We start from the raw sequence: 23414 nt of genomic DNA, 5'->3' as shown, positions 1-23414 counted from the left end.
TTCATGTGCTTAAAGTTTCTGTTCCATTTTTTTTTCCTTGAAGGGAAGAAAAACAACAACAATGAATTAAACCTTGGCGTGCTTAGGAAATCTCTTACAGCTGATGCCTGTGTGCGGTGGTGCTCAGGTTGGGCACCACAGCCACCTGAGTACCGCGGCTCCCCCTCAGCCTGTGCCAAAGTCTTCAGCTGTTTTTTTGTCACTGTCTCATGTTTTTTCTGATAATTGCTGCCAGCACAGAAATCAAGACCGAAATCAAAAGTAGCTCACTCTTATCATAAAGTTTTAGAGCTCGTGGCTCTGTCCTCAGGGCTTTGTAACCTCATCAGGCTTTACAGGCCTGTGGTGGGCCTAGCACCATGGATCGCATGCGTGTAATGGCTGTGTTCCTGCTACAAGCCGGCCCGCCATTTTCCACCCACAGCACTGTGTTGCACACAGCTCTTCCTTTCATTAATGTACTCTAGAAAAAAAGCTGAAAAATCAGGTATTGTGCAGATGGGGTACAGGAGCAAAGAAGAAGAAGGAGGTTTCTTCTCCCCCACTGATGGTGCTGGCATCTAGATTTGTGAGAACAAGGTGCTGTATGAGCTGTTTTAACAGCTGCTGCAGGTGGGATAGAGTTCTGCCCTTGGTTTTTGTTTAAATTGAGATGAATGGACAGAAACAATAAAAAAGCAGCTCTGTCTTTGTATTGACGTGTCCTAGGCAGATATGGCAACAGCCTGGTTACAAAGCAGATCAAAGCCTTTAGCGGGTATGGAAAACTTGGCTTGTTTTTCCAAAAGCATGTACTCCTGTATATATGTCTGTTTTCTTCCTATTTAGAAAGTATACTGAAAAAGCACGGCAATCTTCAGAAGATTGCTTAAGAAAACTCACTGAACACTAGCATTGGTAAACTCAGTAAATTTAGGACTAAATTTAGTAATTAAAAAGAAAAAAAAAGAAAAAAGAACAGGTGAGGCTGGAATGATTTATTCCCAAGAAAAAAGAAAAAAAAAACACTTTGAAATAATGAATTCATACAATTAGTTTCTCATTTGCTTCATTCAATGGCTACTTTATTGTTTCTCTACCATGCACTGAGGCACGGCTCTGTTATCATAGCACAGAGAAGGCTCCCAGACATTAACATGCGCTGTAAGTGCCTTGCAGATGTGTCACATAGAATCAATACATTATTAACCACATGCAAAAAATTCAATAGGCGCAGCACACAACACTGACTATTCAAGTTCATAAGTTTTGTGAGCTTTAAGATTTTTGTCTTTTTTTATAGCAGGATGTGAGATGTCTTTTCGTAGTTGCTGATGTGGTTCATTAGGGGCAGTAGAACTGGTTTAATTGACACCGAGACTTGAGAATTGCAGTCCACTGAGCAGCAGACCTTTAGAATCAAAAATAAGATACAAAAATGCTTGTTCCTTTAGTCAAAAGTTGGATAACTGCAAGATGCAAGCTGGTTGAAAAGGTGAGGATGTGCACAGCTCATTGAGTCACCTTTGACAATGCCCGTCTCACTTGGAAATCCATCACTTTGCCCCATCACTTGAATACACTCCTGCATTTTGTTAAGAGCCCTCTCTTAAAGATGAAGGCTTCGAGAGGTAGTATCATGCAGCGAATTAATGTTTTTTTCACTTTGACAACAGGATAGCTGGTAAAGCAGAGAGAGTACGCAGGGAAAGCAGCGGGGAGCTGGTGCTCCATTGCAGCCTACTGACAGTCAGGAGGCTGTTAGCTGGCACCCGGAGGCATTAAATTAGGTCAGCAGTTGGCTTCATGTGAACAAAACCAAGTGGTAACTGGATGTTCTCCCGCACGTAATTGCCAGTACGGTGTACCAGGGATGAGCACTTTCCATTCATTCTTTCTCCCTCCGCCAACCCTTGCTTTCTTCCTCTCTTTCTCTGTGGTCCTTTTTGCAAGAGTTGCCCTTGGGCTTTTGTCTGTAAGGGTGGGGCAGAGCAGGAGGACAGCAGCTTTCTGGTGCAGGACACTTGGTTTCTCACTTGGATACAGGAGACACCATGTCCACTGAAAAATTTCAGTAGGGTGGAGTTGTGACCAGCGTGATGCAGCGTGCCAGTCCTCTGCTTTGCTGCATCCCTATCTCTTCCTCGCTGACCTCTGTGGGGGCCAGGGCTGCCCTGGGACCTCTCCCTGGAGAATCGGGCTCTGTTCTCCATCACTCTGAGGCTGGGAAGCATCACCTTCACCTCAGCCCTACTGTTTAGGAACAGGATCGTGTTCCCACTGGAACCCACTGAGGTGTGACTACAGTGGATCATCATTCTCCTTTCCACCCCACACAACAGGAGGGGAGTTTTTAATTTCCTCCCATTGGGCACATCTCCTGGGCTGATTGTAACTGTTTTATTTTTTCAGATGAACAAGTATAACAAAATGAGCATCTAGAGTATTACATGACTGCAAATTTTCTGCTGCTGAAATCTGAGCAAAGATTCAGGATTTCATACCAGCTCTGAGCTGTAACATGGTACCTATCTGAGGCATTCGAAGAACCTGAGTGGAAACACCACAGAGAAAAAAGTATGTGGGAAAAAAAGATACCTTTTGTCCAGACCACAACTGATGAAAAAGAAATTGCATTAAGCCCTGGGCTTTCCTTTCAGAATAGACTGTAGCTTTATGAAGGAGTACATTTTCCTCCGAGAACATTTTTAGCAGCAGATTTTCCAGTCAATCTTAGAACACTAAAAAATGGTGAGAAGGGAGATGGCAAAAGTTGGAGAGAAAACTGAGAAAGAAGAAAGGACAAATGGATAGAAGTTTAAATAAATACACACACCCAGGGAAAAAAAGGGGTCCATTAAATACAAAGAGAATGTGTTAGATGGGAGTTCAGGCATTGTTAAGAAGAGAGTTGGTATATGCCATAAAAGAAGGGATATTATTTTTCAGAAGACTTCGATATTTTGTTCGATGAAGCAGAAGGAACTGGGACATGAGTTAAGGACAATAAAGGAAGTCAGGTGCTCTTTGGATACTGATGTGGCCTCAAGGGCTGCCAAACATAAGGGGTTTTTCTTCTGCAGATCAGAAAGACTTGCACTAAAGCCATAAGTTTGATCAAGGGGCTGTTTATTTTAATCATGTATTGATTGGCTTAACCGCACTGCTCCTTGAGGGAGGGAAAGCTGTCAACATAAAGAATTACAGCTTTCGAAGTTCCAAGTAATCCTAGGAAATGAGCCAAATACAATAAATGCAGTTTTATTTGGGACCTGATCCTACTACTGTTGAAATCAATACCAGGTTTTCCATAGCTTTCAGTGAGAGTTGAAGCTGCTTTTTCGAAAAGCAATTCCTCTGATCCAGCAACTAGTGTAGCTGATTTTGAAATAGTCATGAATATGAATATGAAACTCAAAGAAAAAAAAAAGAAAAAAAAAAAGGCACCAACCAACAGATCTAGAAAATCTGTATTTTAAAGGGAGGTTGATTTTGTTTTGCAAGATATGAAAGAAAAAAAATGGCAGAAAAATAAAAGAGATGATAATTTTTAAAGAGGTAGTGAGCTTAAGCAGAGTTGGAAAAATTAATTACAATGTGATAAACAGATGTCCTTCAAAAGCCATTGCGACTTTGTGACAAAGCCAAGGAGAAGCTCAAGATACAGAGTCCTCCGCACAGGCTGAACTTAGTAGAAAAGGATCCTTGAAAGCAAAAGCAGTGGTGGTGCACATCATGGTGCAAGAATAGTCCAGAAAATCAGCAGTACAGATGCGCAGTCATTCCTCAGGCAGAATTCCCATTAAGGCCAGAGACACTCTGAGTATGTACTTTGCTTTTAGTTTTGTAATGGAAGAAGAAGCTATAAAACAAATGTTCAGTTACGATTCTAGTCACAAATTCAGTGTGTCCAATTCCTGGTCAAAGTTTACATGCAGTGACCAAAAAAGAAGTAGCTCCTTTTCTGTGGTTTATGATCTTCAGATACAAGACAGGACATGCATTTTAGCATGCACAAATATTTACATATGTCTATCTGTGTGTACAGGCAGACTTTGATTTCTGTGTATCCATCAGGGTTTGGAAAACCACTTTTTTAAGACTTGATTTTTAAGATTATTGAGTGAGGTAACATTGAGTGAGGTAACATCTGCGATGAATTTGTCCCTGGGGCTCCTCCTGGAAGGTGTTACCCTACGTTGGTCTCCTGTCTCTGGCTATAAGAAGCCAGGAGTGGATCATAACTGTAATTCCAGAGCAGAAATTGAACAGTGTATTTTCAGATGTGTAATCCATGGGTTGTCTATCAAAAAAAAGTCAGCGGTTCAGCAGTAATGTGAGTTATGTCAGTCTGGACAACTGTCCGCACTGGTGGCCTTCCCCCATCTGCATCTCATCATCTCAGGCCTCTGCCCAGCGCCTCCCCCTTCCCCTACCCCTCAGTTTTTGCATGTTATGAAGGATTACATTTCAATGCCAGTGTTTTTTAAAGGGTATGGGTTATCTGAGGTGCAGGCTGTACGTGCACAGATACGATAGTTGTGTCACAGGAGATGACCCAAGCTGGGTTAGCTGTGAAACCTCTCTGCTTATGGCTAATCTTTTGGTATTTTCAGCTCCCCACCAGGGAATGTCATGGAGGGCAGCAGGACAGTTTGGGTTGTCACAGGGGGTGCTCTGCGTGAGGAAATTCATGTGCCAGGCACACAGGACAGACACGTGGTTCTGCAGAAGGAGAGGAGCCCTTGTACCTCAAGCAGATGCTTGAGACACGCAATGAGGCCACGCTGGCTCCCTTGTTGTATTTTTCCACATTTTACCAGCATCAGTTTGACTATCAATAACTTCATCCTCAGTTAATTAGGGTTTGTACCAGGGTAAATGAGAGCAGATTCTGGGCCTGGCTCAATCCGGACCCTTTCTCCCCTTGCTTTTGGGTCAGGCTGTAGCTGTTCAGCTGCACTCAGCCTAGTAGCACGCTGCAAAGGGCAGGCTTGACTGCTGCTTTTTATTTATCCATATTAAGTTCATCAGATGAAGCCAGAGCTTCCTGGGGCCATCCGAAGCTTCCTGGAGAGGGTACTCTCACAGGCAGACGTGTCTCCTGGAGGCAGCCGTGTGTCTCCGGGAGGCAGACATGCGCCCCAGACTTGGATCACTCCTTTTGGACTATGTGGTTGTAAGAGCATTTTCTTACAATATATTTCCTTGGGGGAATCAGATGGACTTAGATCTCGGATACCATCCCCACTAAGTGATACAGTAAAAATAACCTATTATTCTCTGGTTCTGACCTGGGCGGTGACAACATATTGTTTCAGCATCTCTGTCAGACTATTTCCCTTAAGAGCCATTTTAACCTCACCCAGTGGGACATAACTAAAGGAAATGAAACTCCAACCCCATTAAGGAAAAAGACAATGCCTTTCACTAAACAAACTTGATTTTCTTGGCTTTTCTTTGCCAAGGAGAATCGCCCGTACCCCCCACCCTTGCAGCCTTTGTAGACAGTTCCTGTAATTGGGAACGTCTGGGTGGACACCAATGGTTGGCAGCAAAGGGGGATAAATCTGACATCCCTTGAACGTGACATGGGCTGGGACTGCAGTCCCAGGTGGCCGCTTAGCGTCAATTCCTATGGTACTGGTCGACGGTACGTGCCTGCCAGCCACAGCTGCCGGCCCTCGAAACACAATCAGGGGTTTAGCAAGACTAGATTGGAGATACACAGCGAAGCTGGGCTGTTACTAATTTTGTGCAGGTGTTAGATCGCTACTGTACTGTGGCCCACTATCTAGAGCTAGTGACTTGCAACAAAATCGTGTTGGTCCATCTCCTGGCACTCATCGGGTGAAGCACTGACCCCAGAAGCAAGTGTAGGCTTGAGGATGTGTCATTTGCATGCTAAGAGAGGGATCACGTTCTGTCTTCGCATGCCAGCTAAGCTTGGAACAAAATTTACATGCAGTAATTAGGTTTTCAAGCATATCCATTAATTTGGGGTGTCATAAGACAAATTAGAAATCCCTTTTTAAAATGCAGTCCCACGCTGTTACAAAGTAGGCGTCTGGGAAGGCACCAGCTCACACGTGGTGTGCAGGTAATTAGGACAAACCACAGGGTGATCGGCTTGTCCCAGGGAGAATTAGGGTACACAGAATGTGAAAAATTGCACATTCTGGGTAGCACCAAGTAACACCTGGGTCAAAGTCAATCTGCAGTGAAAAAGATTAGAGCCGGCAAAAAATGAAGAAAGAACTCTGTGTTGCAGGATAAAAGTAGATTGCAAAAAATTGCAGTCCTGGAGCAGTTTTGGAGGCAGCTAATGTCTGTAGTTCCCCTTGGTTTTTTGATGTACAGGTTCTCCACGTACCCAGTGCTCTGTTTCGGGGTATTTCCAGTAGCAGTCCCCATGGGGAGCAGTTAAGCTCCTGTTTCAAACCTTAATCCTGCAGGGTTCTATAAATGTATGTATCTCTGCGCTCTGATAAGCAAGTTTATGGCTGTCCCAGCAGTTCACCAAATAAATGAAAAAACAGAGAGTGCTCTAAGCGCTAGATGTGAGTTGTGCCCTCTTTTGCACCCTTCCTTCCCCTGCTGATGAGTGTTTCGGTAACCCCTGTGAAGAACAACTTCCATGAGAGACCGTCCGAATGCCCTCCATTCCTGAGCCCAGAATAGCCTGTTGCCTGATGGTTATGACATTCTCCTGCAAGATGAAAGATAGGGATTTGAGCAGCACAAATAGCAAAAGAAAGTGAAATCAGGCCTTCCCCATGTTAAGGTTGCATTGGGAGCAGGATGTCAGTCACCTTGTAGATACCTCTTTAAAGAGAAGTACTTACACTTTTTTTTTTTTTTCTCCTACAAGCGATGGCTGTGGGAGAAAATGGATGGATGGTGCAGGGTGGTACCTGTCTGGGGCATGTAGTGAGATGCCAGTGTCCCAGGGAGGATAAAGCTGTTGCGAATACCTCCCAGAGGCACCTGCTTCAATCTCCATGCACACTACTAGAAGCACAAGTTAGCAATTGTGGGTTAATTCCCCAAAGGAGGTAGGTACTTAAAGGCTCTTGCAGAGCTGGCCTTACCACTTTCATTCAGTCACTACACTAGCTGGTCTCATACCACGTCTCTTAACAGCAGTTAGCAGGAGATGTTTCAGAGGAGTAAGTGTCCTGCCCCACACCCCTACAGTGGGTGATGGGGACCCACCACCCTCTGATTAACTTTCTCCTTCTGTGAGCTCTCTCTGCTGTTGACTGGGAGGTATTGCAGTTGCCTGTAACACCTCTGCGCAGTCAGCAGTGGCCCTTTTTTTTTTTTTTAAAAAAAAAAAAAAGGTAGAAAGTCATAATGATTAGCACCGGGAAGATTAAAGTTCCTTCATGATCAGATCATGGCCTGATAGCAACTGCTGTCGCAGTAACTCCTTTGCAAAGGCCACGAATATATCAGGAGGGCAAATATCAAGCTTCTGTGGTTTGCCAAAATGTTAGCCTTCTGAATCTTTCCATGGTGGATGGAAAGATTTACGGGTACAGTGATGCATATCTATCTCAGAATCATGTTTGGATTAAAAACTTCCTGCAGAGCTAATGTCAACTCAGGTTTCAGGTCACTGCCACAAGCTAAATCAGGTTAGAGATCAAAAACAGCAAGGAGGTAGGAGGCTTGCAGCTATCAACTGGGATAATCTGAGGCATGATTTTTTATGACTGCACCCATAATGACATGTACAAGCAGGGAATGGCTGTGGTCTGGAATAAACTTGCTGGTTTGCCTGGATCTGGTGAAGATTTCACATGTTCTTCAGCATCAAAATACCATGCAAAAATACCTTGTCAGATCCAGCTGAAGTCACTTGAGTTATATGAGGAATTAATTAGCTTTATATGCCTGAGTTCTGCTTTAACATAAAGACTACTAGCTGTTCCTAAATTGTTTTCATTAGGCAATCCACATAAAAAGACACTTGTTAGATGTAATAATTCTAGCTGTTATTATTTTACACAGTCTATGTTTTTTGTACATTATATATAAAAATTATAAAGCAAGCTAAGGTTTAATATGGTTTGGGTTTTGCATCAGGTGACTCATGCTGCTGGATTTTTAATTAACTAAGGAGCAATTATTCATGGCAAACTGTTCAATTGCATAGGTGCAATAATTGAATCTAGAGGTTTATTTTTGTCCATTTATTGATGTCAAGGGAAAACAGTACAGTTATGAAAATGGAATAAACTGAAAAGATTCCTTCAGCTGCTGCAGGTTGATTAGGACAAATGACTTTCCATTCCAGTTTTTATGAATGTATAGTTTTCTGAAAGGTTTACAATACTACAGGGAAAGGAAATCACAGGCAATAAATGATGTAGGATGGTTCATTGTTGTTGGGAAACAGACAAAAATGGTTTTATCTGAAAATGTGTGATGTACTGTTCTGCTGTATCTCACTTCAACTCTTGAGAAAGAATCAGGCGCAGTGATTTGTACCTTGTTATGGGCATGGAAACAGCCTGAGACATTTCCCTGTGTTGCAGACAGAATCTGTAATAGAGTCAAGGCTCAGTAAGCCCTCTCGCCGACACAGTGTGCAGTGTCAATGTACCTTTTGTCTGTGGCCAGCGGATAGGCAGCAGCATCAAACCATTGCTGACCGCTGCATTGCACTGACAGCAAGGAGGTGACCACAGAGTCCAGTGGTGGTTTGTCTGCCCTGGTCAGCGAAGGCAGCATATGTATTTTCATATCTCAGTTTGATAAACAGCACTGTCTTTTATGGAACTGAGTTTTGTTAAATAGTTCTTGCAGTGTTAGAGAGCATTACCAGTAAAGACTGTTTAATAAACCCACCTTTTTTTCTTTTTTTCTTTTTTTTTTTAATGCAGAAAGCAGAAATATGGCAACAAAGGAAAAGCTTCAGTGTTTGAAAGATTTCCACAAGGACATCCTCAAACCTTCCCCTGGCAAGAGCCCAGGGACACGGCCTGAGGACGAGGCAGAAGGAAAGCCGCCCCAGCGGGAGAAGTGGGCGAGCAAGATTGACTTTCTGCTGTCCGTGGCTGGTGGATTTATTGGTTTAGGCAATGTCTGGCGGTTCCCGTATCTCTGCTACAAAAATGGCGGAGGTGAGTCTTTATTTCCTTCTCATACGTCAGTCTCTCTGCCACATACTTACTGTTTCCAGTGCCTTCATTCAGTTTTTTTAAAAAGTAATCACCTGTTTTCTGCCTTTTTCACCAGTATTTGGGAGAGATCATTTTATTACTTAATAGCTTCTGTTAAAACTTAGCTATGGAAAAACAACAACAGCAATTTAAAATTTTATACTACTGAACCTTTTATGTTCTTTTATTCTGGTATAATTGAGTCTAAGCTTTAACCAAAAGATACAGTATTATTATAGACCAGTAGCCCAAGTCATGCACTGCAAAACCGGAGTAACTCAAAGGGAGTTACTCTAAGTTAATAATAAGACAAAGCATCAAACAATGGTTTCTGTTGGATTTCAGAATAAGAGCATTCTGAGTCACGTGAAATTGTTGTGTTCCTAACCCCATTGTTATTACAGATTTTCATCTTAAAAAGGTAAGACAATGCCCTTTCATTTGTGTTTATCCACTTCACTTAAAGTGTTTGAATATGAGAAAAAGTACCTCCAAATTAAGATTATTGAATACTGATATTAAAGTAGCATATATGTGTCTTTGTTTCTGTATGTCTGTTAACACGTTTTTAAAGCTATCTTGTGTAGAGTCACTCACTTCGTCTCAATTTTGTACTATTATGTTTTCTCAACAGGTGCATTTCTTATACCTTATTTCATTTTCCTGTTTGGGGGAGGTCTTCCCGTGTTTTTCCTGGAGGTGGTGCTAGGACAGTATACCTCTGAAGGTGGAATTACATGCTGGGAAAAGATCTGCCCTATTTTCACTGGTTAGTACCTTTCATTGTCCCTTACTACTTAAACACACCTCTGATAACAGCAGTGCAATGCCCTTTATATCTATTCATTCAGCTATTTGCTGTAGTAATTGAAAGTATGATATTGGTTCCTGGAAAGGTAGAAGTCAGAGAGTCTGAAGGACAAAGTGAGGTATTGATTTTGATGCTATCATCTTGTTAACTGGCAGAACTGCCAATAAGCAAGAAAGAAAATGCATATTATGCCTTAAAAAGGCAATTGCACATTTGGTTCATAGGTACTGGAGAATCTGTTGTTTTGGAAGGCTAGAGCCTTTTACATGCCCTTTTGAGAAAGCGTCTTCAAAATATTATTCTGGTCAGGAAATCAAAATACTTCTGCCATATGAAAGCTTATCACTGACGTCATCTGTCTATGACTGATATAACCAAAACCTGCACAGCATTTTGTGTAGGATTCAGGAACAGGACTTTCCTCATAACTGAGTTGGTCCTGGCAAACAGTTGTGTTTGTCTCCTGTTATTCAAGGGCCTTTGCCAGCAAATGAATTACTCAAAACTCACAGCAATTATGTGTATGCCACTCTGAAAGTTAACTAGAATGAAAAATCATGGACAGGTTAGCAAAATTACTGAGGATGCTGCCTTGTGTATAGATTACCCTCAACAGCCTGATAATACAGGCAAAACCACACGGAATAATTGCATTAAATAGTGGGACACTCTTCTTTTACAAATCCCATTTGGAAAGAGTGAGGATTTCTCACTGAAATGTCTCTAGCTCTGCCACTGTTGCTGTTACAGATTTCTCTCTCCCCTTACGTCACTCCAGGCAGCAGGAGGGGTTTTCTCCAGGGCTCACACTCCCACCTAATACTCAGAACGCTACTGAACTTGATATAATTATGCTGCTTTAGCTCCGTTTTCTCCCTGCTCCTCCCACTTTCATGAAACCTTTTCTTTGGAGGAGGAGGAAAGAATGTTCCTTGTTTAAATAGCAATCTCTCAGGCATCTATAAAGAGAAATTGTCACTCTAATAATGTGACTAACTGTATACCCTGAATGAAATGCAGCTGCATAGAATAAATACCACTTGCTCTGGTTGTTTTCACCTGTCATAAAGATAATCTCTGGTGGTAATGACTCCTGTTACAGTAAGGTTTGAAACTGTAAAATATGAGGCAAGTAACCAGGTGCTAGGATAGCTATCAGAATAATGTTAAAGGGAACCTTATGGGCTTTTCACCCTCTTGAGAGTCTGCTCAATGTTTTTAAAGGAAAACTTCCCCCCAATATTCCTAAGTAGCAAGCTACATAAACTTTTTGGAGGTTAACATTCTATATACTAAAAGATTTTCAGAAAATGAGACTTTTCAGAGTCCTTTCATTTTGTATTAACAAAAATAATGACTGCTTCTGACTTAGCTCCATGTAGTATGGATCTGCCAGTGGGGCTTAACTGCTAAGGCAGGAGAGATACAGTTGTGGTATTTAATTAAAGCCTTCACCGGAACAGCATTCCACCACCTCCCTAAATTGTATAGGACTCAGCCTTATCTGCCCGTGACCCTGCTTTTAAAAACAAACAGGGAACATTTTTTATCGTCAAATATTGATAGCAGAGTTAAACATTGATCTAATTAACCATAACAGCTACAAATATCATGCTTCCTTTGCACAAGTGAAATTGGGGCAGAAACAGCAGCTTTTATGTTGATAGCTCTGGAATTTTCCTTTTTAACACATTCAAGAGTTGTCCTTTTTTTCACATACACAGAGCTGAACCTGTCGATAAGCAGCCAAGCTGCCTCCAGGGAAGCTGCGTGGGGGGACAGTGCGTCGAGAGTGGGGTTGCCCAAGCAGGTACCCAAGGTGTGAGATGGTGTAGCTCCCAAATAAGCAAAGTATGATGCCTTGACTTCCTTCTAATAAAGCCGGGTTAGCGTAAAGATGGGTAGACACCCTGCAGCCCTCCCCTTCATCTCAGCAAGCTGTAGCCTGAAGCTCAAACTTGAGCGCCAGTACTAGTCAAAGGCAGTGGCAGGTCTGTGCTTACGTGTGATGGAATTGAGTTCGGTATCCAACAGATATGTGGTGGAGTGAGATACAAGTCCACAACACGGCAGGAAACAGCAATGGCACCAGATACTTGAAATCGCAAGGCATCCTAAGAAGGAGTGGCTGTCACGTCTGTGCATATTTCTTTTTTCTCCCCCTCTCCAGGAATTGGTTATGCTTCCATAGTGATTGTGTCCCTTCTGAATGTGTACTACATTGTGATCCTGGCCTGGGGACTCTACTACCTGTTCCAGTCATTCCAGAGTGTCCTGCCGTGGGCACACTGCCACCAGAAGTGGAACACGCCAACCTGCGTGGAAGACACTCTCAGGAAGAACAAAACACTCTGGATATCACTGAATGCCACTAACTTCACCTCTCCTGTCACAGAGTTCTGGGAGTAAGTACCCCTATCTTCACGGCACCTTTGGGGTGCTTTGGTGGCATGCCAAAGGTCATGCCTGAGATTTTGCAGAAGTCCCATAGGGAATGTTAGATAGGAGATGAAAATTGCTCCGGATGTCACTTGTTTCACCACCCTTTGTTATCAGTTCACATCCTGAGACAGGCAGGTAAGTCTTGGATTAGTGGAGGAAGTCATTAGAAGTGTAACTGCATTCGGCCTAGAGAGTACAGGGAGACCTAAAAGCCCGGTTCAGTTTCTGGTTTGGAGGAAATCTTGTTCCTTTCTATTTTTTTCCTGGGTTTCTCGAAATTCAGCAAGAGAATAGAAACAAATCACTTCAGATGCCCTGATAGTAGGGATTTACAATGGAAACAGTGACAAATCACCACTTCTGTGGCTTCCTCTTTCCCAGCTGTTGTCATTTGCAATGCACTTTGTGAAGCTGTAACATATCTCTTATCAGTTTGACAAAGATGCAAGGCATTGACCTCATCAATAAAACTGACAGAGGTGTTGAACATTGTCCTGTATTGTAGGTTTCTCAGGTCATCTTCGTTACATCATTTTTCTCTGCAGTCTCTGAGGAGATTCTATTTTACTAGATTGTCTGGATTTTGTCAGGGTTAAGCTTCTTATTTCCATTTATTTTTCAAGTTTAAAATTATATTGCACAACCTATTTCTGAACAGGCATAACCTCAAATCTCTGTGCGTTTATGTAGTTGTCAAAACATAGCAGGAGAGTAAGGCACCTGTAGGAGAACTTAAATCCAAAGGATCTACGTATAGCTTAAGAAGAAAATCTTTTTTATTTCTTGGCTTGTAGCAATGGTCAATTAAGTGTAGAATAAGTTTCTAACCAACCTGACTTTCAGCATGTTTAAAGTCCAGTCTGGTTCCCTGATCAACTTGTACCTACTTCTCTATTTTTAAAAAGCAGCTTCAGCCAATAGTTCCAGCAGGAATTATGTTCATGCCAAAGATATTTGGCATGTGTTAGGTTTAGAAAAAGTTATTATGAACTGGGCTAAAATTTGTATAACAAGAGCCAAAATACGATGTGCAGAAAGATCTTGGATGAGCTGTTTGTTGAAATGCACTGGTGACCAGTGTGAGTGACAGGATGCAGGTTGTAAGAGCAGTTGTTTTCACCATGCCATGAACACTGTGTTTCCACGCTGAGCGACTGATAATTTCTCAGGTGATTTCCTCCCTTGTAAGTATGGAGCGAGTTGGAAAAGATTTGGATATTTTGGGGAACTTGAAGGCAATTTATGATAGAGGAGGAAGCAGTTCTCACTCCTTTGGACTCTCCCACAGTGACTCTGAGACTGAGGGCCTGAATCCAAATGAGATCTGCTTTGATAGGGTGTTTAAAGGTCTGGGTAACCACGCGGCAGGTACATGGTGGAGGGCCTTGTGTCAGGGCAGCTTCTTTGTGGGTTGGGGAGCAAATTTGGTGTAGAGCTTTTAGCTAAGTTTCTTCTAAAATAAATCAAGTTTCTGTCCTCAAAACTCCTCTGCAAGCTGAACCAAATCCTCCTGTGGGCACAGCCTAATGTGTGTAGTCAGACTGGAGGTGCCTGAGGCTGGAGGAGAAATCTTTGGTCCTTGCAACGCTTTCCCCTTCCCTCCATCTTCCATAAATTCGTGTCCCCTCACTGTTTCTTTAGCACAGTCAGAGCAAAGGTTGCTCAGCCATTAGCACTCGTGGAGGCAGCTCTCCTTGCACTTTGCAGCCACTTTAACTTTTGTCCTCAAATAGCAGTTTTAAACATCATGAACTTAACTCTTCCCTGGATTCGTGCCAGGCAGGAGTTTGGCTCCATACTACTACTAATACAGACATACTGTCCATAGCTCACTGTTTCATCATGACTGAACTGTCCTTAACAGACCAAGCTGCCATCAAGACTCATGGTACTTAGAGAAGTATTAAAAATAGCTGTTCTCTCTGCATAAACAACTATTGGTGTCTTAAAGTAAGGACAGAGATCATGCAGCAGTGCTGTAATTAAAGTAACGTAGATTTTACATGGCACAAGCATTTTTTCCCCAGCCATGCTACTATTCTTTATGGTCCTGAAATTAAAAATAATCTCAAGAACTTTATGAGTACTTTGCTGTCATAGACAATGCCAGCTGCCTGCTAGCCAGCTACCCGCATCAAAAGGACAGGTCAATAAATAGCCTTTAACTGAAGATACCCATCTGCTTTGTGGCACAATTAATTCCAATTTAATTCAGGGGGTTGAGTATTTGGTTTCTGAAACCCAATGCCATTTTTATTGTGGGAGATTTATGGAGTATCCTCATCACAACTGCTTTGTAAGGCTAACTCTGCAGAGATATAATTGACCACATTGATGCATTAAAACTCTTCGTGTTGAAAAACACGTGTCCTTCTCAGCCTGGCTGGACATATAGTACAGCCTGACATTTCAGTTCATTTGAATTAATGTTCTGTGCAAATCACATGCTTGCCTGAGCAGCAATAAAAGGGGGTTAAGCAAATCTGGCTTTGTATCAGGGACTTACCTCTTGGTATCACATGCTTCAGGTCTTATTTCTGAAGATTTCATTTTAAAGCCCCAAACCTTAAAGGCTTACACCCGTATTAATACATAAAGGATAAGTGTTATGGGGTAATTATAGCTGAACAAAACCTCTGATTGTCTGGTGCTGGCCAAGTGTTTATAAATATTGGGTAATCAGCAGACTTTATTCGTCCAAATCCCAAGAAAGACCATCACATGCTAATGGCATGTAATCCTGAACGGAGCAACACAAAAATTAAGCAAAATCTAGGGCAGCTGTCTCTGCCTTTGGGGCAAATTGAGAATTTTAAAAACCGTTTGATATTCTCCCTGCTTCAGCATTAGTTATTCTTGTCTGTCCAGCGTGAAAGGGTGCTTTGCTTTTCCTGGTATGAAAGGTCCTGTCTGCATTCACGTAATTAATGAGCTGGAATATCCTTCAAGGATTGCATAACTCTCCTCATTTTATTTTTGTTTATGTTCTAGAGCCAGTTACGGCTCCTATTACATTTCCATATTGCACATCACTAAAACATACTAGTGTATGAACAAGGTTCAAGAATTCATGGCTGCAACGAACTCGGCCCCAGCCTGTTCTCCCATTGATTATATATGACTGACAGTTAGTGACAGCATCATAACTATAAATTATAATTAGCAACAACTTCATGCATAAATGGCGTGAAGTTAGTTGAGCGAGCGTGGCTGAATCTAAGCAGCAGTAGGCTGGGTAAAAAAACTGAAGAGCTATCGGCATAGACCAGATCCTTCTCCTTCCTGAACGTGAATTTTCAGGATGTCGCAAATCCAGGTTGAGCGCTTCTGCTGCAAAAAAATGTCGGTTTAGATTTCACGAAAAAAATTTAACTCCTGAGGCCCCACTGGTAAATCTGATTCCTTAAAGTATTTGGCTTCTGTAAGACAAGATAACCCAAGACAGAGAAAGCCAGCATGCCACACCACAGAGAAGCAGCATAGCTGGCTCTCAGTGACCCACTGGGGTGCCCGCTGAGAAAGCCGGACAGGACTGCTGGCCGTACTCTAGGTGAGACGACCTTTTGCTTTTAGTTTCCTAATAAAAAGCAACAAAGTCTTAGTTGAATGCATTCATAGATATCCCTATTCCAAAATGTATTTGCAGTTAATTATTCATTGCTTCCTGAGAGCTAGCTCTCTAGGCTCCTTTTTACATTTGAATTTGAACTGCCCCTTAGATTGGAAAATGGCCATTTATTTTTTAAAAAGCCACAGAAGGTTACAGCTGAAGTTTGTCTTATAAATGTATTTTCTTCTTTTGTATACGCACAGCAGGTTTTTCCCTGATTTCCTTAGGCTCAGGTGAACCAGGACTGCAACTTTATGCCAAATATTCATTACTGAGGGGTTTTTCGTAACTGTTGAATAGCTCCGCTGATTAGGGCAGACTTACCCTGTCTGGTGCCATTAGTCCTTTTCCATAACTAAGTGCACACACGTTCAGAGAGAATAAAGCATTTGGTGTGAGAACACATTCACACAGGTAATCTGAGTGAATTTGGCGAACAGAGACACAAAAACAGATGGATGAAGGTTTGAGTCCTATTAAACTGGTCAGTTCAGGTTTTTTTCCAAAAACTAATTGCAAATTTTACAACAGTGATTCCATTCACTATTATTTCCTCGGTAGCTGAAAAAAAAAAAAAAAAAACACTTTAATTAATTCAGGGGAAAAACAAACCACAGTGTTTTGTCTTGTGCTGGATGCACATATGGAGCTGTGCAGACCACGCTTGTGGGCCTCATCCTGGTACAGTACTGCAGACTGCTGTGGTCTTTGGTGAAGGAGAATTGCAGATTTTAATAATTGTCTGAAAACAATATTTACTTAACAACGTTAGGTAGCAAGTTAATGTATCTAGTCGTGGGCCAAGGAATTTCTGTCATGATTGAGGTCAAGATTCTCCTTGACTGCAAAAACCTTGCAGAAAGACTTCAGATTTGAGTAGGTTTATTTTCAGAGGACTAAGTTTGTTCTTTCATATAAACAAATAAAATAAGTATCAGGTATGACAAGATCTGTCTGGTGTGTGAGGACAGTTTATGTTGCAGGAAAGTTAAAAAAAACAAAACAGTTTTAAATCAGACTTTAATGATGACCCATGGCAATGACCAAAAGAGAGAAGCCTTAATAAATTTTCCCCTTGGGAACACATAGCATTTAGATGCACTCTTGAGACCCATCTTATGAAAGGAATCACTTTGTATTTACTAACCTAAGTGACAGAATAGTTTACCAAATTCCTTGTGCTGGCTCAACAAGGCCCCAGTGGTGAGGGTGCTGAGTGCAGATGGGCAGCGTTTGTGTGCGGGGCCACAGGGCGGTGACAGGGTAACTGCTCCAGCTCCTGTGCTGCGAAGCTGCTCAGCTTCCCTATGCTACTTCTTCTCTGCCCTCCTTGTGGCAGTCACAGTAATGAACTGAAAAGAAGAAGAAACCTGGACACAGACTAATCACACATCTGTGGTGGAGCTGGGGTTTGTGGCGATGCTGGGGCAAGTTTGTCTCACATCTTTAAAGGTATAAATGCAAATGCAGCAGTGCTTTGAGTGTTCAGAGGGCTGGGATCTACCCACGTGTCTGCTGCCCCTTAGGGCACCGTCCCCTACTCTCAGACATCACAGTGAGGCTCAGCATTAACTCTGCTCATGCATCTCTCTCTTGTTTTGTTTTCTTTTGTATACTCAGGCGCAATGTACTGAGCTTGTCCTCAGGAATTGAAGATATTGGTATTATCAAGTGGGATCTAGCACTGTGTCTCCTCCTTGTCTGGGTGATATGCTTCTTCTGCATTTGGAAAGGAGTCAAATCCACTGGGAAAGTAAGTGCTTTTTACCTTTTTGTAATCATTCTAGTCAGCAGATGTCAGGAATACTAAGAGATGCTCTTCTTAAAGATATTCTTAATTTTCTTGCAAAAAATATGTATTTTTACTCTGATCATCTGTCTTTGGAAAGTCATTGCCAGTGCCCAGAATGCCTGTGAGTCAAGTAGCTGTTACTGGAATGGCATCAAGAAGCAGATCCTAGCATGTTTTGAGTACCACTTTGCCTCTCTGAGGACGAGCATCCCACTGGTGCATGTAATGATCTTGGAAAGGCTTAGGCTTACAATGTGTAGTGCTCTACACTCTGTGCTCGTGCTCTCACACCAGCCAAGTTCATTCTCAGCATAACAGGGTGGATGTTAACATAGCTGTGGTAGGGATGTTTAAGTCAGTGGAAGATGCTGGATGCATAGCATTTTTGAAATGCCACTCACTTACTGAAGAGTTCTGCGCAGACTTAGAAGACTAAACTTAGGTACTTGTTTAGAAACACTGTCCTTAACAGAGATCCTGGATATTTTTTTTTGATTTAGGTTTACCATGTGCTATTTAGAGTCATATTTTTCTCTAAAGGATAACAGTTAAATCATTCCTGAACCTCATCTTACACCAGTGCAAGAAACAAATTATAGCAAATCTTGGCGAGTCACTAAACAATTTCAAGCATGATGTTATCCCCTTGCATGGAGTAGTGCTTTTAAACCTAGTTTCATGAGAAAAGGCTTTCGAAGCCATTGCGTATGTGCCTCTCTTAACTTTCAAACCTGTTGGTTGAGGCGGTGTTTCAGATAAATCTAGCAGAGATAGACAGGCCTCAAGATAGGAAGTTCTGCAGTTTCTGGTCAGCTAGGTAGAAGGGAGCGACTCTGTTAGCGTCCCAGCTGAGAGAAAGCCAGAGTATGAACTCATCTTTTATTAGACGCCAGAGAAGTCAGGAGGAGAGAGCAAATGTGAACGCCTCAGCTGGAGAAAAAGCACCATTTAGCAGTTTTACCGTGTTACATGCTGCAGAATCAACCAGGACACAAAACTCTTTGGGAAACCAGTCCTCATTAGTTCCACTGTTGACTAAACTACTTGTTTTACTGTCATTTCTATCTTGCTTTCTGTGATTTTTATCATGGAGCCTCATTAAAATCATGCTGGTGCCTTGTTCTGGATTCCCGCCGGTTCTGCCCCAAAGAAAAGCTCCCACACCTCTAAAGTATACGTTGACAAAAATGTTTGCTTCTCTGTTCCCGCTGATTGATGTGACCCGATGGGGTGGTGGTGTAAGTTGTATAGGAAAGGTGAACGCAATAAATCTCCCACCAAAGCAGAGTGGAAGCACACGCTGCTGCAGTAGTTTTTGTGAGCCTGGTTTCTGCTCAGTAAAGGTTAAGGTGGCTCTGACAGATTTCCCAAGTTCCCCATGGCACATTTTTTTTCAGGTTGCTGTGAATGCAACAGGTTGAAAACAGGTCTGTTAAAATCAGTTAAAATTGTCTTTTTGTAAGGCAAGGTGGGCAGTAGGAGTTCATTGCCTCCTTTCCACAGGGTCTGAGCTCATAGGGTGTGGAGCCAAAGCCCAGAAAAACCATTGGAAAATCTCCGGTTGACTCCATTAACTTTGGGGTCAAACAAAAGTAAACTGTAAACTCTAGTGGAGGGCTTGAATTATTTGAGAAGTCTAGTTTACTTTAGTAGATCATTGTTTATAGCACTTCCCTGCTTTCGAGTGTGTTAATGGCTTTTTGGAGAGTGGGAAAAAAAAAAAGTTTTTAAATCTCATAGTAGCATGTTGGACAAATAAACACAAAATCATGAAGAAAAATAATAGTTGTGCTTATGCTTTGAATAATTTGCTTGATCTCAAAAAATTCCTCCAGAGTTACACAAGAATCCTTACCTGGAGGGCAAAGGCCACTTTGTGAATGCTGTGTACTCTTGTGAATACATATGGGCTTATTTTTCTCGTAAGAAACTGATTTATCATAGGCTTGGATTTTATTAAGAAATTAGAAGGCACAGAATACCCCCTTTTATCCATCAGCTTTTGGTGAAACTGGGCTGATGTGTAATGCATATTATTTCTGAGTGGAAAATACACAAAGATTTCAAAGGGACGATTAAAAAGGGCCTATATAAAAAGGTTACCTTTCACTTTACAGAATCAGTCTGGCTCCGTGAATTATTATGGCAATGCAGGCTTGTGAGTTCTCCTGGTTACTCTCAGAGGACACACTTAACAAGAAAAATAGTGCATCCCGGGAGCTTTGCTGTAGCTAAACAAATTCTGGAAAACAAAAATACATTTTAACTCAAGGCAGCAAACTGTAATTACCTGGGATGATCATCTGACTCCATGAGAAGAGTCCTTTCTTGGACTGTAGTGGATCTTGACTGTAACACAACAGTTATATAAAAAATGAGAGAAAGCACTGATGAGCAAAGAAAACAAGATGTTAGAGGTCAAAAAGTGTGAGTCTAAAGATAGAACTGTCCAAATGCAAACTAAATCAGCTCTCATGCTAGAGATTAAAGCAAAGGGCTCTTTCATCAAATGAATGAGAAGATAACAAGAAGAAAAGAAGCAGGCTGTTATTCAGAGAAAGTGGGAATAGAGGTTAAAGATAATGAAGACATATTCTCAAAACTGGATGAATAGATCCTTAGTTTACAATAATGATGTTGCTGAATAGGCAACAAGGGCAAGAATAAAGTTATGGGACTGGAAATTACCACTGTTGAGGCTGATGCCAACCTGAAGCACTTAATGTGTTCAAGCTGATGGAAAGGGAGATACAGGAGCATGGACCAAATTACCTTCGTCTCTGAATGAAGTCCCTCATAAAATTGCCTGTAGGGGTGGTAGCAAGGCGGAGAGTTAGCAGCAGAGCGATGCAGCTGAAGAAAAAGAAAAGTAGTCCCCGTATTGATGACCCCCCATGCAGCAGAATTTCTGGCTGTCCCAGGGTGGGTGCTGGGGAAGTCTCAGCGCTGTTTGCAGATAGGCTTGCAAACCACTTTGCAGTTTTGAGGTTCAAATAAAGAATGAGGTGATGCTTCAGACACCTTCAGCCAGGGAATCCCTTCAGCTTCACAGGCAAGGTGCACTTGCAATGTGGGGAGAACAAATAGGGTAAAGACAGAATTTCTAGTGAAAGTTGTGAGATATAAAATCCCAGAGGGGGTCAGGATGAATGAACGAACCTGCATTTTCTCCATGCCTAAAGCAATACACTGCGTTGGCTCAGTAGAAATCAAGGGAAAAACTGCAGGTGGGAGAAGCCATTAAATTCAGCATAGCTCCCAAGGCACAGAAACTCAGGTCAGGTCCCTTTTAGGCACGAGTGGGCTTTGAATTCCTGTCACTCGATCTCTTGATTCTGGAGGTGTAGCATTGACTGCCACAGACTAAACCTACAATTTCTTTGTATTGCCAGGTAGTGTACATCACTGCCACGTTCCCATTCGTCATGCTCCTTGTTCTGCTCATCCGTGGTGTGACCCTGCCTGGAGCTGCAGAAGGCATCAAGTTTTATCTTTATCCTGATATCTCACGGTTAGCTGACCCACAGGTACAGAACCAGGAGTGGGGAGCGGGATGATTTCCTGTACAAAGGGGGACGGTGGAGGGTGATGGTGGTGATGTAATGGCAATAAATTTTTTCCATTGTCTTTAGAGGTCCAAATATAGCATGAATATTAATGTTGGGTTATATTTTCCAGAGATCTGCTTGAGAAGGTCACTGTTATATGTGTTAATGCATCTTTTCACATGTATGTATGTGTGTGTATGCGTGTGTATTTTTTTTGTGTCAAAGGATTCTGAGGCTGTAGACTCTGTCCTGTTATACAATCTCAGCTTTCTTGTTGGTAAGGTAAGGGAGATGCATTTTTTAATGAGGATAGTCTTTAGTTTCAAAGGAGAGAAACGTGAGCTTCACAGATGGAACAACAAACAACAACTGTGAGTATCAGTGTCACTTAGTTCCCACTCCTCAGTAGGAGGAGATTGGGAAAGAAGTGAATGAAATAATAGAAAAATGACAACCCGTGCTAAGGTGGAAACAAATGCTTTTGGAGGGGCAGGAAATATAGTTTGCTTAGCCTTGGGTAGTGGGAGATGGGCTTACTCTTTCTTTATAGGCCATGATTAGGTAAAGATTCCTGTCTATTTTCACAGAGTGCAAATATGGGACATTTCAGCAGCCTAGCATCACTTTGGCCAATAGTGATATGTGAGAAATTAAAAAAAAAAAAAAAGGAAGAAAACTAGGGATCCTTGAAAATAATGAAATGATGATCACAATGAGACAGAATAATGTCTTTTTTTGCTATTTCTTACTACTGAGTATTTGGTTAAAATAAAACTTCAATGGTAGCTAAATAACTGAAGTAGGAAAAGTGTAATTGAAAGAAACATTGTGGAAATCTTATTCTCATCTTGCCCTCTATACATGATACCCTCTTTATAGGAAACATTATATTTTATGAATGCATCATATCTTATGGGACTCTATCACTTTTACGATCTACTATTAGCCCTAAATCCATAGTATTAGCTGATAGTTTAAAGGAGATTTGTGTGAGCTGGCAGGCCCCTTCCCACAGTCTAGCAAAAGCATCATCTCCAAGGAGATACCAGTCAGGAAGGTGCTGGAAAGCAATGGTGGGAGGGAGGAGATAATGGTCTACAGTCTTGATTCTCGGTTATTCAGATTCCTTGGTGGTTTCTAATGATGTTAGCAAGCTTGCATTAACAAAAAGAAGTGTACAGATGGAATTCGGTGGATGCATTTTGCTGTCTATGTTTTTACTAAGCTAGAAGTTCATAGTGTAATGTTATTTCATTCTGTATATGTTTTTCTTAAATATAATCAGGAGAAAGAATCATGAGACCAAGGTCAGATACACATCTTATAAAGCGCATTGTATTTTGCTTGTTTTCCCCACACCCCTATGGCTTTTTATCTTGCATTTAAACAGTTACAAAAACAACCAGAAAGTTAAGAAAATAAACAAACTAAGTAAAAGAGTTTCTCAAGCTGTTCACATCCTCAGTTTAGTGACTGTCAGCTGATTCCAACTGAAATGAGTAAAAACAGAAATGAGCAATTTTATAAATACTTCTGTATTTCCTATTGCACTGAAACACAGTTATTGTTGCGCCAACAGGAAGGATCAGCTGAGTGACTAAGAAACTAGAAATACTAAGCATCTCTGGGGAGGGAATACAGGAACTGTTGAAGAATTGATGTTCTCGTGGGCTCTTGATGCTAACAATTCTCTTTTCCCTTTGAAAGCCAAATTTGCAAATGTGATGTTCTCTTTCCTTCCCTCCCTGATCCTGTAGCTATCACCCTCAATGGAAGCAATTATTTTGTTGATATTGCATAGTTTGAACTCTGTGTTTGTCTTGAGTGCTGGAGTGCAACGATGCTGTTAATAACAGTCTTTCTGTCTTTCCCTTTAGGTCTGGATAGATGCAGGGACACAAATCTTCTTCTCATATGCAATCTGCTTAGGAGCAATGACTTCCCTGGGGAGCTACAACAAGTACAAATACAACTGCTATAGGCAAGTTTCCATCCAAGGGGGTTTAGTGTTTTAGCTAAATGATGTAAATAAAGTAGGGACAATGGGTTAATTTTTTTTTAA

At 41.7% G+C, this 23414-nt stretch overlaps 1 protein-coding gene across 10 annotated transcripts in view; it reads left to right on the top strand.

The window, feature by feature from the left end:
* The window catches only part of SLC6A6 (solute carrier family 6 member 6), a 58345-nt gene that overhangs the window by 15678 nt on the left and 19253 nt on the right, over positions 1-23414 (top strand). For 9 of the 10 annotated variants that reach the window (XM_050712715.1, XM_050712713.1, XM_035546600.2 and 6 more), the window contains 6 exons: positions 8871-9110; positions 9784-9918; positions 12131-12365; positions 17633-17765; positions 21197-21331; positions 23230-23333. In XM_050712715.1, the coding sequence (XP_050568672.1) occupies positions 8882-9110; positions 9784-9918; positions 12131-12365; positions 17633-17765; positions 21197-21331; positions 23230-23333 (971 nt within the window). In that variant the 5' untranslated portion in view covers positions 8871-8881. Of the gene's footprint in view, positions 1-2534; positions 2557-8870; positions 9111-9783; positions 9919-12130; positions 12366-17632; positions 17766-21196; positions 21332-23229; positions 23334-23414 lie in introns of those variants that run through there. The other variant, XM_050712714.1, reaches the window with a different exon arrangement.

This window comes from Cygnus atratus, chromosome 10 (assembly GCF_013377495.2).
Source record: "Cygnus atratus isolate AKBS03 ecotype Queensland, Australia chromosome 10, CAtr_DNAZoo_HiC_assembly, whole genome shotgun sequence".
In the NCBI taxonomy this organism is placed as follows: Eukaryota; Metazoa; Chordata; class Aves; order Anseriformes; family Anatidae; genus Cygnus; species Cygnus atratus.
Note: the sequence above shows the minus strand (reverse complement) of the source record. Positions and strands in the feature narration are given on the sequence as shown.